The 14,449-nt window shown below is 48.2% G+C and overlaps 1 protein-coding gene and 2 long non-coding RNA genes across 6 annotated transcripts; 2 read left to right on the plus strand and 1 right to left on the minus strand.

The window, feature by feature from the left end:
- Positions 1-348: 348 nt before the first annotated feature.
- On the plus strand, positions 349-6,479 carry BHLHE41 (basic helix-loop-helix family member e41). 3 transcript variants are annotated; one of them, XM_073222369.1, is made up of 6 exons: positions 349-1,100; positions 1,527-2,210; positions 2,347-2,410; positions 2,750-2,857; positions 3,177-3,288; positions 3,758-6,479. In XM_073222369.1, the coding sequence occupies exons 2-6, from the start codon at positions 2,149-2,151 to the stop codon at positions 4,804-4,806; spliced, it is 1,395 nt and encodes a 464-aa protein (XP_073078470.1). In that variant the 5' UTR covers positions 349-1,100; positions 1,527-2,148; the 3' UTR covers positions 4,807-6,479. The 3 variants fall into 3 exon arrangements, with proteins under 3 accessions (XP_073078470.1, XP_073078471.1, XP_036876290.2); XM_073222370.1 differs by having other exon boundaries at positions 349-910; XM_037020395.2 differs by having other exon boundaries at positions 349-2,210.
- A 155-nt stretch (positions 6,480-6,634) lies between these two features.
- Positions 6,635-12,307, minus strand: LOC118972747 (uncharacterized). Of its 2 annotated transcripts, none has more exons than XR_005061827.2 (3): positions 12,168-12,307; positions 11,437-11,573; positions 6,635-10,360 (listed from the first exon to the last, which is right to left on the minus strand). It is a non-coding gene; the product is annotated as an uncharacterized lncRNA (long non-coding RNA). The 2 variants fall into 2 exon arrangements; XR_012125406.1 differs by having other exon boundaries at positions 6,635-10,382.
- A 52-nt stretch (positions 12,308-12,359) lies between these two features.
- Positions 12,360-14,374, plus strand: LOC140846370 (uncharacterized). The gene is made up of 2 exons (XR_012125407.1): positions 12,360-12,496; positions 13,326-14,374. It is a non-coding gene; the product is annotated as an uncharacterized lncRNA (long non-coding RNA).
- The last annotated feature ends 75 nt before the right edge of the window (positions 14,375-14,449 follow it).

Here is a 14,449-nt window from a genome sequence, read left to right on the forward strand (position 1 = left end):
CCACCAAGGGGAACCAATCATCCAATCACTTGGAAACATGGGAGAGGTTGGAACGATGATGAAAACAAAATCAGTGTTTAAAAAATACTTTTTCTTCTACGCATTGTCATTCCTAAATTGCCTGATCGTTGAGAATGCGTTCCCCTATTTGAGGATGTGGAGCGCCCTTACAGGGCCCTCTGATGAGACAGACGCGGCGGACTGACCGCGAGCGTCCCCTCCCGCCGGGGTGAGCCTGGGCCGCCGCCGCCGCGGGAGTCACGCAGCCAGACGCGCGCGCGCCCCGCCCAGGCCCCGGGAGACTGCAGCAGCGCGCCGCCACCGCGGCCCGGGCGGCTGGCAGGAGGAGCGGCTCCCGCGGACACGTGACCTCCTCCCAGCCGCCGCTTCCCGCGACCCAGATCCGTCCCCGGAGCCCGCGCCCGGCGCGGCCAGCCGGGGGATGCGTGGGGACCGCTCCAGTCCCGGCGGCGCCCCTGTGCGTGTGCTTTTGGCGCATGTCTCCCCGCGGTTCACGTGCCACGGGCAATACTGAATGTCACGGGGAGCAGCCGGGAGAATGTAGATCTTACTCTTGGTGTGGGCAGGAAAGACCTTCGGTTTTCTGTCTGTTCCCCTATAGAGGGAGACTCATACATGTTCTCGCCACCCGACCCCTCTGCACCGAGCAGCGGTGCCCCCGGGCCTCCAAGCCCCTCGCCGCCCGCAGCGCCGGGCCGCGTGGGCCGTGCGCATCCCCTGGCACCTCTCGGTGCCTCTCGCTAGCAGTGGGTCATACTCCCGGGACGGCTGCGGGGAACGGTAGCGCGGCTCCGGCCAGCCTGCGCTACCCGCGCGGGCGCCGCGGCTCCAGGACGAGCGCGCGCGCGCGCGCCCGGGCTCCCCGCGCAGTGATGTGGCAGAGCGGCAGGTCGGATCACGTTGCTGGCCCTGTGCTGGTACCCGTTTGAGACAGGATTAAGGAGGGAGGCTTGGAGGTGCCAGCGGTAGTAAACGTGGGCCTGCACACTCCCGGCGTCGCTTATCGCACGAGGAGGGGGCGGGGGCGCACGCAGCGCCGCCCGGGGCGCTGACTGGCGGCCGGGTTCAGCGGGCAGCTGGTAATGCCCCATCGCCTTTCCGCGGTGGCCCCTGCGTGCTCCCCTCAGTCCCTCCCCCCATCCTCCGACCCCTCCGCGTTCCTCCAGGAGCACCGGAGGCCCCAAACGTCGTCATCTGCTGCTGTGGCAGTGGCACCGCAATTCCAGCTACTGCGGGAAGTTTGGGTGGCCCAGGGACACCGTGTCGCCAAAAGACACTTCGATTGCGACATTCTGACCCAGTGACTACATTTCCATTTATCTTAAATCCTTAAGGGAGCGAATTTCAAGTGGCCCCTTTTCAGGGCAACCTTCAAGCAGGGAGGGCCAGGGTCTCCCCCAGGCCACAGAGCGGTGAGCAAACAAGTCTCCAAATCTTCCTTCGGGACTGAAGTTTACCCACCGCGAATCCTCTTTCTCTTTCCTTTCTCCGGTCCAAACCAACAGCACAGTCAGTGGAAGAGCAAAAAGCCACGTTCACGTTTCTGCACCGTAAAGCCGGACAAACGGAGGGTGCAGCGTTTCTGAGCCGTGGAAGCCCTGGCCGCCCGGCACCCCCTGCGCCCCCTCCCATCCCCCAGCTGACTGCGTCGCCTCTGGGAAGATGAAGCGCTTGGCTGAAGTTGTTTTTCCTTTCCGGTGGCCCTGATCAGGTGTCCCCGCCCCCTCCTGCCACTCATCTTCCCTCGCAGCCCTCTCCCGACGCCCCCTCCCGGCCCGGCCCCTCCTCCCCCGCCCCCCTCCGGGCTGGACCGCGGATGGTACGTTCCGCACGTGAGCTGGGTGCTGGTCTGGCCGGCGACGCGCGTGCCCTGTGGCCAAACACTGCCCGGAGTGAGAGCAAACTACCAGCGCAGTGGGGCCGGCGAGAGTGTGCGTGCGTGTGTGTGCGAGAGAGCGCGCGCGGTGGGCGGGGGACCAACTGCTTCACGCTTTCAACACTGCGCTGAAGAGGGAGAGAGAGACTGGAGACGCACAGATCCCCCCAAGATCTCCCAAAGATACCGTCCCACAGATTATAGAACAGAACCCCAAAAATCGAAACAGAGGAAACGGACAGCGGTTGAACATGGACGAAGGAATTCCTCATTTGCAAGAGAGACACTTACTGGAACATAGAGATTTTATAGGGTAAGGTGCATGCACTCTTGCAAATATCTGTCTAGGCTTCAGGGTTTTTTGTTTCTTCTCCAGAAAGTGGTATCGGAGCGAGAGAGGGCAGAACCCCTCCCCGAACGGGTGCCTGATGCTGATTTCTGTTTTGCAGACTGGACTATTCCTCTTTGTATATGTGTAAGCCCAAAAGAAGCATGAAGCGAGACGACAGCAAGGTAAGTGTAAGTTTCCGATGTTCCCTATAACCTGCCTAGATAGTTAATTAGGGCCATTGATTTCATAGCGAAGCTCTGCCCGCAAATATATTCCAGTCCTTGAGCTTCCCCAACTGTGAATTTTAAGTGGTTTGCTGGATACTCTCAGGGGTAGATTAAACATTATACCTGAATTTGAATTGCATTTCAAAACACTCCAGAGGAAAGAGATTTCTTGGGGCATAGTTTATCACATACTATGTTTTTTCTTGGGGTGGGGTGGGGGGCAATATTGTATATCCAGTAAGTGAATGTTTTTAGCTTATTGTTTTCTCTCTTCCATGACTCTCATATATTAAGGATACCTACAAATTACCGCACAGATTGATAGAAAAGAAAAGGAGAGACCGAATTAATGAATGCATTGCTCAGCTGAAAGATTTACTGCCTGAACATCTGAAATTGACAGTAAGATGCACATTTTCATTCTTAGCTGCTCTCCAAGGGTGTGTTAATAGCCTGGTACTACTCCCAGAGATATAAGAATAAATGTAATATCATATGCAATACAACTTTTGCTATAGTGTAGTTTCCCCAAACTCAAGAATAGGTGCACACAACTGAAGGCAAGAAATCATCTACAACCTGTCTTGTGTAAAGCTCAAGAAGTATAGGAATAGTACTTTCAAAGTATTTGCTTAAGTTGCTGTGCTGAAGGGAGATCCAACTGAGCCAAATGTGTGTTTTTCAGTAACTAAGTGCCCCCCTCTCTTTTGCACCATTGCAGACTCTGGGGCATCTGGAGAAAGCAGTAGTCTTGGAATTAACTTTGAAACACTTAAAAGCTTTAACAGCCTTAACAGAGCACCAGCATCAGAAGATAATTGCTTTACAGAATGGTAAGTCAGTTCAGGGAGGCCAAAACCCCCACCTGCATGAAGACGGGCAGCCCACAGAGGCCCAGTGTTGGAACTCTTACCCCACCCCACCTCCTTTCGTGGGCGCACGGGCTCACTCTCATTTATTAAATTGCTTATACTTTCCCTTCATTGGAAAGTGCCCATTTCCCGAAGCATCCTAGAGGCTTTCAGCAGACCTCAGAGGAATCCGATTTTTATTTAAAGTGGCGGTTGCGCCCTCTCCACTTCGGTTTTTCAGCTGGCAGTAGAGCGCCCCCCTGCTCCCCACCCCCTCCACCACCACCACCCACTCTCGGCAACCGGTGGATTGTGTCACTTGAATACAGAGGAAAAACCAAGATCACTTCAGTTAATGTAGGGCCCACGTGATAAGCAGATGTTTTAACGTCGGTATTTTTCTTCTTGCCTCCATTCCTGTATCCCACCCCGTCCCCCTTCCTCATCCTAGGGGAGCGATCTCTGAAGTCACCCATTCAGTCAGACTTGGATGCCTTCCACTCGGGATTTCAAACATGCGCCAAAGAAGTCTTGCAATACCTCTCCCGGTTTGAGAGCTGGACGCCCAGGGAGCCGCGGTGTGTCCAGCTGATCAACCACTTGCACGCCGTGGCCGCCCAGTTCTTGCCCACCCCCCAGCTGTTGACTCAACAGGTCCCTCTGAGCAAAGGCACCGGCGCGTCCTGCGCCGCCGCCCCCGCCGGGTCCGCGGCCGCCTCCTGCCTGGAGCGCGCTGGGCAGAAGCTGGAGCCCCTCGCCCACTGCGTGCCGGTCATCCAGCGGACTCAGCCCAACGCCGAGCTCGCCGCCGAGAATGACACGGACACCGACAGCGGCTACGGCGGCGAGGCCGAAGCCCGGCCGGACCGGGAGAAGGGCAAAGGCGCGGGGGCGAGCCGCGTCACCATCAAGCAGGAGCCCCCAGGGGAGGACTCGCCGGCGCCCAAGAGAATGAGGCTGGATTCCTGCGGCGGCGGCGGCGCGGTGGCGGCGGCGGCCGCGCTCCTGGGCCCCGACCCGGCCGCGGCGGCCGCGCTGCTCAGACCCGACGCCGCCCTGCTCAGCTCGCTGGTGGCGTTCGGTGGAGGCGGGGGCGCGCCCTTCGCGCAGCCCGCGGCCCCCTTCTGCCTGCCCTTCTACTTCCTCTCGCCGTCGGCCGCCGCCGCCTACGTGCAGCCCTTCCTGGACAAGAGCGGCCTGGAGAGGTACCTGTACCCGGCGGCGGCCGCCGCCCCGTTCCCGCTGCTCTACCCCGGCATCCCCGCCGCGGCCGCCGCCGCCGCCTTCCCCTGCCTGTCCTCGGTGCTGTCGCCCCCTCCCGAGAAGGCGGGCGCCGCCGCCGCGCCCCTGCTGCCGCCCGAGGGGGCGCCCCCTGGGGCGCTGCAGCCCCCGCGCCCGCACGGCCGCGCCCACCTGCCCTGCGGCGGCCCCCGCGAGCGCGGGAACCCGGAGGGCTCGGCTCAGGATGATCCCTCGCAGCCAGGAAAGGAAAGCCCCTGAACCCTTGCGCCTCTTTCTCAGCAAGGATGAGGGTTCACGCGGAATAATGATGTTACAACACCCTTAACGTTTTTAAGGGAGGAGGCGTAATAGATGCACGATAGGCTTTAAACAACACCGGTGTTTTGTGTACATTTGGAGTTGCTGTTTTGCTGATCCCTCACCACCCCGCCCTACGCACACTAACATCCCTTTCCTCTCCCAACAGCTGTAAAAGAACCTCTGCGATAGATAATTTTTTCCTTAAGAATTCCCCAATATGCGATTTGCCTTTTTTTTAGGCCACGACCCATTATCTTTTAAACTGTAGAACTGAATTCTCGAGGAAGCAAGAAGGGGCTGCTCTGGGGCTGAGCTGCTGGAACCTGGGCCGGGAAAGGGTGGCCGGGGTGATGACACCGAACAGCAGGTCGTTGTCATCGGCCTGTGTCTCAGCGCTGCCCTGCCTGCTTCAGGAGGCTTTCCACAGACAGAATGAGGATCTTTCAAAACTGAATTTGCCCTTCAGTATTTTATAATGTTCAGCTTTTTGAAAGGCATATATTTTTCAGAGGAAGAAGTGAGGGTGCAGTTGCTCACATTGCAACCTTGTCTGAAGTGGTTTGAATGGTATCCATCCCTTAGTGATTTGCACTTGTTTAAAGAGACACGGATTGGGCCATTGTCAGAACTAAGTCAGGGAAGGAGATAGATGAAGAAGGCCAGCATCATTCTCAGTACCTTTGCTAGCACTTTATTGAGAGACTGACCATGAATCGATTGACTTAACTTCGTATATATGTATGTACATATACATACACCGAGTGCATCTCTTCCCACCTTGTCTTTAATCCTTCACATTAAGTTTCTATAACCTTGCTGTAAAGAAAAAAAAAATGTGCACTGAACTTAAAAAAAGAAAACAGCCCAAACTGATTTATGCTATATTCTGTTAAATCCCAAAAGTGGAGGAAAGCGTCTGACTGGTCAGTTTTGATTGGAAAAGCTGTAAAGATGTGGAATGAAGCCCTGTGAGGCCTTCCTATCTCCAAGTCTATGTATGTTCTGGAGACCAAACCAGATACCAGATAATCACAAAGAAAGCTTTTTTAATAAGGCTTAAACCAAGACCTTGTCTAGATATTTTTAGTTTGTTGCCAAGGCAGCACTGTGAGAAGTCTCACTGAATGTCATGTATGGGGTGAGACAACAACAGTCCGACTGCGGGGCTTCTAGTCGGTTTGGCGCATTTGCTGCTGCTGTTCTACTGTTTGCCTCAAACGCTGTGTTTCAACAACGTTAAACTCTTAGCCTACAAGGTGGCTCTTATGTACATAGTTGTTAATACATCCGATTAATGATGTCTGACATGCTATTTTTGTAGGGAGAAAATACGTGCTAATGATATTTTGAGTTAAAATATCTTTTGGGGAGGATCTGCCGAAAAGTCGCACTTTTGTTACAATGCTTAACGCTTGGTACGAGCTTATGCTGTCTTAAATTATTTAAAAAACAAATAAATACTGTCTGCAAAAAACCAGCTGGTTTAGAAAAGTTTAGTATGTGAAGATAAACTAGAAATTATCTTTATATTCTAGTATTTTCAGCACTCCATAAATTCTATTATCTAAATATTGCCACATTATTTTGTGATCTCAAAATTCTTACTAAGGAATAAAAACTTTAATATATGATATGAGATTGCCTAATAATTAAAAAGACATAATGGATGCTCTGTGAGTTTTAGATATCTATGAATATAGGGGTGAAAGTTTTTAAGGTCAGATATATAACTTAATTTGCCTCCAACTTAGTATCATCCATTTTCAATCTCTTGCAAGCCTTCAGGCTTTGACTGTGTCTACGTACTTGCTGCCAGTGTATCTTAATGAAAAGTGCAAAAAAATCCCCTACAAATCACTTGTGTGGTTTGTTAATGTTAGACCCAACTGCCTAATGTTTTTATGACTGATGAGTTTTCCACTTTTCATCTTTGACACCACATAACCTCTGCTGTACGATCTGGTTTTCTCTTTTACTGGGTTCCATATAAATACCACTTAATTTCTTAATTTAGTGCTTAATTTCTTAGCATACCTTATATACTAAGTATATGCTTAACCTTTACAAAATAATTTTCTTGTAGGACTTTATCATGGAAATCAAGGAACAGAAATAATTATTTTTGGACTTCTCTCAAATTTATAACCAAATCTGTGATTTGATATGAACTCTGAAGGATTGTCAGTTTTTACTTTCAGTAATGTTCTTCACATAACTCTTGATTTTTCAAAGGTGTTGAAGTAAGTCAAAATTTAAGAGATGTAGAAAAAGTGCTCCCTCTGCTGACTTTATGGCAACGGAACTGCGAAGTCATAGAATATGGAGCCAGAAGGCACCTCAGAAGTCAGCTTGTCCAGCCCGTTGTGTTTTACAATGAGGAAAATAAGGCCCAGAGATGTCCAACATTTTCCTAAGATCACACAGCTTCTTGGAGCCAGCACTAGAGGCCAGATCTATTGTATACCTCTGTCAGTGAACTACTTCCCCCTCCAGCATCTTAAACCCAGAAAACTGAATTTGATTGGGCAGCATTTGTGAAAGATCATGAATAAAACCACAGGAACAAAGGAAATAAAAATCAGCATTAGGAAACCATATAGGACTTTTGAGCATTTTAATGTATTGAGCTTTAGGAAAATATTTGATCTATCTAAAGCATAAAGGGGGAAAAACATTTTTAAAAATTTGAACTATATTTTAATGCCATATTTTAATAAAAGTAGTTTCACAACCAAAACAGATGCACAGTAAACGATTATAAAATGTTTAAGTATTTGTAGAATTTTGGTATAATATAAAAAATGTTAGGGTTGAACTAGATTTTATAGGACAGTTATTTAGTCCAAATACCTATATACTAACATGGTAATAAGATGAAATTAGTGAGAAAAGAATTGCAAAATAATATTGTCTATATTGCATCTGAAAATTTATTTTGGTCATTGATTTATTTTAATGAATTAAAACACTGGAGTCATTAATTCACAAAGGGCAGTTCTATACCTGCAGTAGTAAAATTTTAGCTTAAATGCTTTGTAGTATGTATGATTTTTCAATTTAAGACAAATGTGAATCTTGAGTCAATGCTTTTATACCTATAGTATTATACCAACTAATTTTACATACATATATTACTCAGCAAACTTTATACTGAGTTCATCAATGGCTTTTTACCCCCAAAGAGCTAAGCACATTTTTAAGGCACTAGAAACTACATTCTAATAGCTATTTAAACCATGACTGGAGTTTTAGTTCCTACCATCATAAAAAGCATTTTTCATTTAGTTCTCTGTTACTGGCCATAGAGGCCATAATTTTGGTTATTGCCATCACCTGAGATTTCTTCAAAAAGTATATAAAAGAAGCCTCAGCCTATTGCTGAACTGCCACAGGTCACTTCTGAACCTCTCCACGGAAGGTGATTATCAATTGAGGTCCTGGGGAGTCATGACTGGGCAAACAAACTAAGACCTTTTACTTTAGACAGAAATGAACAGAGCCTTTATGAACGACTTAAGACCATTATAATGCCAAAAGCTGGCTATACTACTGTGATGACACTATTTTTCTTCAGAGAGCAATCTGTATTTTTCACTAAACCAAAAAAACCTCTTTATCTACTAGACCTTTGGGTCAATATATTTAGGTCTACCCATTGTTTCTGTGTTGTTTTAAATAAGTTCAGAATGGATATACAGTGCATGCTAAAGTCCAGTGTAAGTTCTAGTTCTTTATAGAACTTAATAGGGGATTGATGTGGAAAATTATCACATTTTCTGAGATTAGGATAGGATTTATACTAAAAAATGTGCAGCATGTACTTTAAAAGTATGCTGCTAGAAAAGAGTTGGACATGTGTCTTAAAAATGGGTTTCTTGAACTTGTTCGGTGATTCCCTATCAAAAACTCCAAACAAATTGAAAACTATGCCATTTTAAAAGTCGGTATTTAAGAATTCGGAACTCAATTATACCCAATTTATCCGGCCTCAGATATATGCCCCAGGAAACAGTGAGTGAAAACACCAAAGCTTCTATGTTCAAGAGCCAACATTGTTTATCTTCTCTTTTTTCTTAAGTTATTTTAGTGGAAAGCTTACTACTATCTGTTACACATGTCCTCTAAAGTGTTTCATACATGTATTAGAAAAAAAAATGCCCCATCCATAGTTCTTTCTGGATAATTCAGGGTCATCATCATAAACATCACTTCGCACTATGCATGTCATCTGGGAGTACTGGAACCTGCACCAAATTCTTTTTGTGTTTTTGTATCTGCTCTTTATAGGTTTTTCAGCCTCTTTACTCATGGCTAGGCTGCCTGCTGTTACTTCTTGATGTGTCAGAGGGCCTGGCTCCAACTCTTATCTCACTTGCTATCTCTGACTTACTGTGGCCTGGGAAACCATTTAACCAAAACCACACCCATTTGAAATGCATCTAAAATTAGAATAAGTAAGTCTGACCAGAGTACCTAAGGGGCACTTCTCTAAATTGTGTGAACTTGCTGAATCGATGACATGTTCCCACCCAGGCCTATTTGTTTTTCTTTAACTTTCACAGTCTCAGCAGCGTTCCATATCAGAACACTTATGCAAAAGCCTTTAAATACTTTATTTTTTATTGTTTTAGTACATTAAAAAGCAGCCTGCTAGTGGTATTATACTACAGCTAACCACAAAATTAAAAAAAATTTCCTTGACGGAAACAAATTATTTAATTCAATGAACACTTCTTTCCCTCTGGCTGACAGGAATAGGCGAGCAAGAGCCATTAGTGAAAACTGCATCAGCATTTTGATTTATGGATGACCCTGGACCCTGCTTCCGGTGTGCAATCCCCTCCATCCTTGGGTTTTGGATATCTGGGGTGGCAGATTCAGTGAAAGCATTCTGGGGAGCGGGCAGGGAGGATGTTTAGGCCCAGATGCTGCCTCTAAATTTAGACACACCCATTGGAGAGCTTCTGGTGAAAGGTTTCAGTCTCCCACCCACTGCACTGTGCTCCTTTTCTCCCCGAGCCTACAGATTCAGTAAACAGTGCGAATGGGGAGACAGACATTTGTTTTGCTCCTAGTATGTGTGAGGTACTGTGGTGAGTGCTAGAGAATCCAAGATTAAGAATCTCTGAGCATCTAGTGGGGGAGACAGATCCACACTAAAATAAACTACAGTACAACACAAATGCTATGCAGGGTGAATGCATCAGGACAGTTTAATTGGTACTACCTGACTTGAGGTCTGAGCAAGGAGTTCCTAACCTCTCAGTCTTTTTAGAACTTGACTGCCACACTGGTTCTCAACATTGTCTCCTTCTGAGGATCTGAACCATGAGCTGGGACTGAGGGGTCATGTATTTCCTACTGCAACAGGGAGCATGCAGAGCATGATAATGTCTTATGCAACAGGCAAACAAAAAACAAAAAACAGTACCTCACAAGCAGCTGTGTCTCACCTTCATCCATCCACTTGTCTTAGAGGAGAAACGAAGAGTAACTTCTTTCCTTTCAGGTACTGTCATGATGATACATGTTTTCTACTCAGTGCCCCCAAAGGGGCAATGAGAGAGAGAGAGAGAGAGAGAGAGAGAGAGAGAGAGAGAGAGAGAGAGAGAGAGAGAGAGAGAGAGAGAGAGAGAGCAACCCTAGTGGGAAACAAAGAATCAGGCCTATTTTTCAAAACCTCTGGGAGGAAGCTGAGGTGAGCAGCTAGTCCAGAGTCACATAGCTCCCTAAGTAGCAGAATGAGGACTAGGAGCCAGATTTTTTGATTCTGGGTCCACTGCTCATTATATTATTACTCCATAGTAATTAATAGTAATGAGGAGGGGTCAGGCTGAGGTTTTCTCATCAAATGAACTGAGCTAGTCCAAGCCAGGTTCTAAAAGGCAGAGTATATACACTGTTGGTGGAGAAGCAAGTTTACCGCCGTAATCACAATAATAGTAATCATCTAAATTACGGCATGCAGCATGCAAAAATTATGACAGAGAAAACCTGGAGAAACGGTATTCAAGCTCTCCTACAAAGAACCAAACCGTTTTGCTGTCTATGCCATTTGTAGACATCCAAAATGTGCCCCCCCTGGTTTGGAGGTCCTCACATGAGCCGGTGTCTCCGTCTCTATTCCTTGTACCCATGTAGTTCCGGTTGAAAGCTAAAGGTTCTCCATGAAAGGGATCAAAGCAAGCTATGAATCTGGGTAAGGGGAACCTTTAGAAGTGAGGAAGTAGGTAGAGGGCAGTTGGCTGAGGTTTGTATATGGGGCAATTTTTAAGGTGTTGCAAACTATAGCTACTGTTTCACTTAGAAACCTTGTACGTATGAGTATGCAGCACACGTGTACACGTAGGGTACCAAGTGCTTTACAGCGGAGGCACTGTGTAGCTGCCACGTCGCTCTGTAATAAACTTTGCCTCCATATGTAGCTTTACAGGTTCAGCACCTCACAGGTTCGTATTTCGAAAATCAGATCTAACACAGGATCTTTAGTCTGGATCCAATTCAAGATCTCAGTTACTTTGAGACATCAGAGCATTCCCCATATAGAATACGACATTTTAAAGACATTGGCTTCTCTTTCTACGATACCTTAAGCAGGGCTTGGTTTTCGAGTTTATTATTGGGTTAAACAAGGTTCATCTGCAGAGCTGTGAGGTCGCCGTGCGATCCGCAGCGGGCGGAACAGGTGAACAAACCCGGCGGTCCGCCTGCTCGCCTGGAGGGCTCTGCAGAGACAAGTGGGCACGATAAAGGGTCTCTGAGTTCTGGGTTTGAAACGTACTTATTTCAAAACTGGTAAATCAACCGTTGCTCCTCAAACCGCCGTTGGAGCGCTGCGCAGTGGGAGATTAAAGCGGAGGGGAATAGTGTCATCAGCCCTGAGATCTTGAGGAGCTCTGGGATTGGAAAGAGGGCAGCATTCTCAGGTTGCCTAGCGATAAGCCTGCCGATGATATCATTCTCCCGGAGGCCGGCCTCCCCCTCGCCGCCCCTCCCGGGCCCCCTTCCTCCTCCCACGCCCGGGTTCAAAGTACAGCCGCGCCGGGTGGGGGAGCCGGACCCGGACGCGGCGCGGTCACATGCACCAGCACATGCCGGGGCGCACGCTGCGCGGCACGTGAGAAGGGGCGGGGCGGAGCCTGCTCGCGACCCTTCGCGCGTGCGCGCTGGCCCGGGTGCGGGAGCGGAGTCGGCGGGCCTCCCGGGATGGGGCGGCGGGCGGCGCGGGCGGGGCTGCGGGCGGGGGCCGAGGACGCGCCCTCCCGACAGCTGCGCCGCACCCCGCTGCGTCCTAGCGGGCCGGCCGTAGGTAGTCATACCTCCCGAATTAAAGCTGGCTCCGACTGCCGACCCCGAACCGTTCTGACGCAGCAGTTTCCGAGCAGCCTTTCTGGGCGCGGGGTAGAGGAAGGTCGACAGCCGCCCCGGGACGGCCTTGGGGCGGGAACTTCAAGTCTGGGCCGGCCGCGGCCGGGAGAGGTGACAGGCCGGGCGGGGGGTGACACGCGGTGACACACCCGGCGGCGCCGGGACGTGGGCCAGACCCCGGCCGGCCTGTACTGGTTCCTGGGCCACGTCCTGCTGGAGAAACCTCGCAGGCTGGTGGGAGTCGGGAGAGTGCTCGAGCAGAGAGATCTCCGCAGACGAGGTGCGGAAGGACCGGCGGGTGGGGGCATTCATTGCATCTTCCTTTGCTTCAACGTTTTGCAAATTGCATTCCCAGGAATTAAGCACTAGGGGCTTTATTTAGCTGTGATGAAATATACTGGGACTCTTCCCTGCAAGGTGTAAAGTAAAAGACGTGATTTTATGGCAGGAATGGATTCTGCATGGTGCAGCAAAGTGAAAATAATGTAGCCAGAGGCTGAGAGATAGATTTATTTTTTAAGTTATATTTTTAAAGTTAGTTACAAGACCCCTGAGGAAAAACGATCAAGTCTCACAAACTTTTTGAAGCGATCACGTTACTTGATTTGTAACACTTCCGGAAAACATAAATATTTATAAGCGATCTGAAATGAGTAATTAGTTCGGAGGAATTTGGAGTTCCTGACGCCCTTTTGATAACCGAGTATTCCCAGTGGGGGTACAAAAGTAGCGAAGCACCACTGCCCCCGGCAAATACAGTGTTGATCATGTGATGGAAAGCGACCTCGGGCGTTGCCTCTAATATTTGGACAGGTCAGGTGCCAGTGTTTGCTAAGACATTCTAGAGTGGTTGTAAACTTTCCAGTGTAAAGGGCACAGTGAGTGCCACCCTGTACACAGACTGCTATAAGCTAACAGACAAAAGCACAGGACGGATTCATTGTTGTTTGCCTTTTAATGATACATATGCCCCGTGTCCATATCCCTCAAACATTAGGCTGTTTGCAAGAGACAGCTTAGTTATTAATAATATTCTGAAAATTGAAAAAACAAAGATAGACTTAAAATGTTCACCCAACAAATTTATATTGAGCTCTTTCTATGTGCAGGACACTGGGGATACAGCTGTGGTCCAGATTTATCACCCATCCTCGTGTCAAAACTTGTAATAGAGCCTTGAAAGTTTCCAGGCATTTGCCAACCAGTCATTCTTTGCAACAGTGATCAAAGTCCCTCTGCATTGGATGTTTTCATCTGGTATTTGGGAAGAATGCAAGGTGGAAGGACTGAATCTCCAGTTCCATCATTCCCATGCCCTTCCTTTTTGGAGCCACACTACCTCCCTGCTGGTCTGCCAGCCAGACAGGCTTGATCCTTTCCCAGAATATCTGCACTTGCTCATCCACCTGCCTGTAACATTCAGGCCCAGATGTCTAGAGAGCTGATTCCAGCCCTACCCCTTCCTTGTTTTAGGTTTTTGCTCAAACGCTACCTCTTCAGAGAGGTCCTGCCAGTGCAGCCCTTAGATAATGTATAAAATGCTGTCCCGTCACCCAACATCATTCTTTATTTTTACTCTGTTTTGTATTTCTTCATAGCAGGTATCACCCCTGACATAGTATGTATACTGATATATATGTATACACACACATATAAATAATTTGTTTATTGCTTGTCTCTTTCACTAGGGCGAACAGTACTTTTGTTTTGCTCCTTGCTGTTTGCCCAATGCCAAGAATGGTACCTGGAAACACATAACTGCATGAATAAATGAATGAATGTTCACTTTTACATACTTATTTTTAAATACTTTTTAATTATCTGCCATTTATAAATAAGCATGTATTAATTCTCAAATACTTGCTGAATGGACATCTCTTGTGAGCACCTGAGCTTGATCACCTCACCAGAGACCGCAGCACACGATCTCTCAAAGCATTCCCTTCCAGAGTATGACTCCACATCCTCAACGCTTACTGAACACCTGCTCTGCTCCAGGCACTGTGTGACAAGAGACGTCAACACGTGATAAGGAGTCAAAAGCAGGTAATATCCCATACCTGCAAATGGGAAAAGACTCCGAGTGACTTGGAGGCTGGCTGAATTTTATTGTCACAATCAAATTACAGATACACTATTAAAGCATTACCTGAATGTTCCTAACAATAGAGTTAAAATTAATTTTACCTTAGTCTAAGTGACTGTGATAATTTTTTTAAATTGGTCACCTATC

The sequence above is a fragment of the Manis javanica genome, chromosome 15 (genome assembly GCF_040802235.1).
Source record: "Manis javanica isolate MJ-LG chromosome 15, MJ_LKY, whole genome shotgun sequence".
Taxonomy (NCBI): domain Eukaryota; kingdom Metazoa; phylum Chordata; class Mammalia; order Pholidota; family Manidae; genus Manis; species Manis javanica.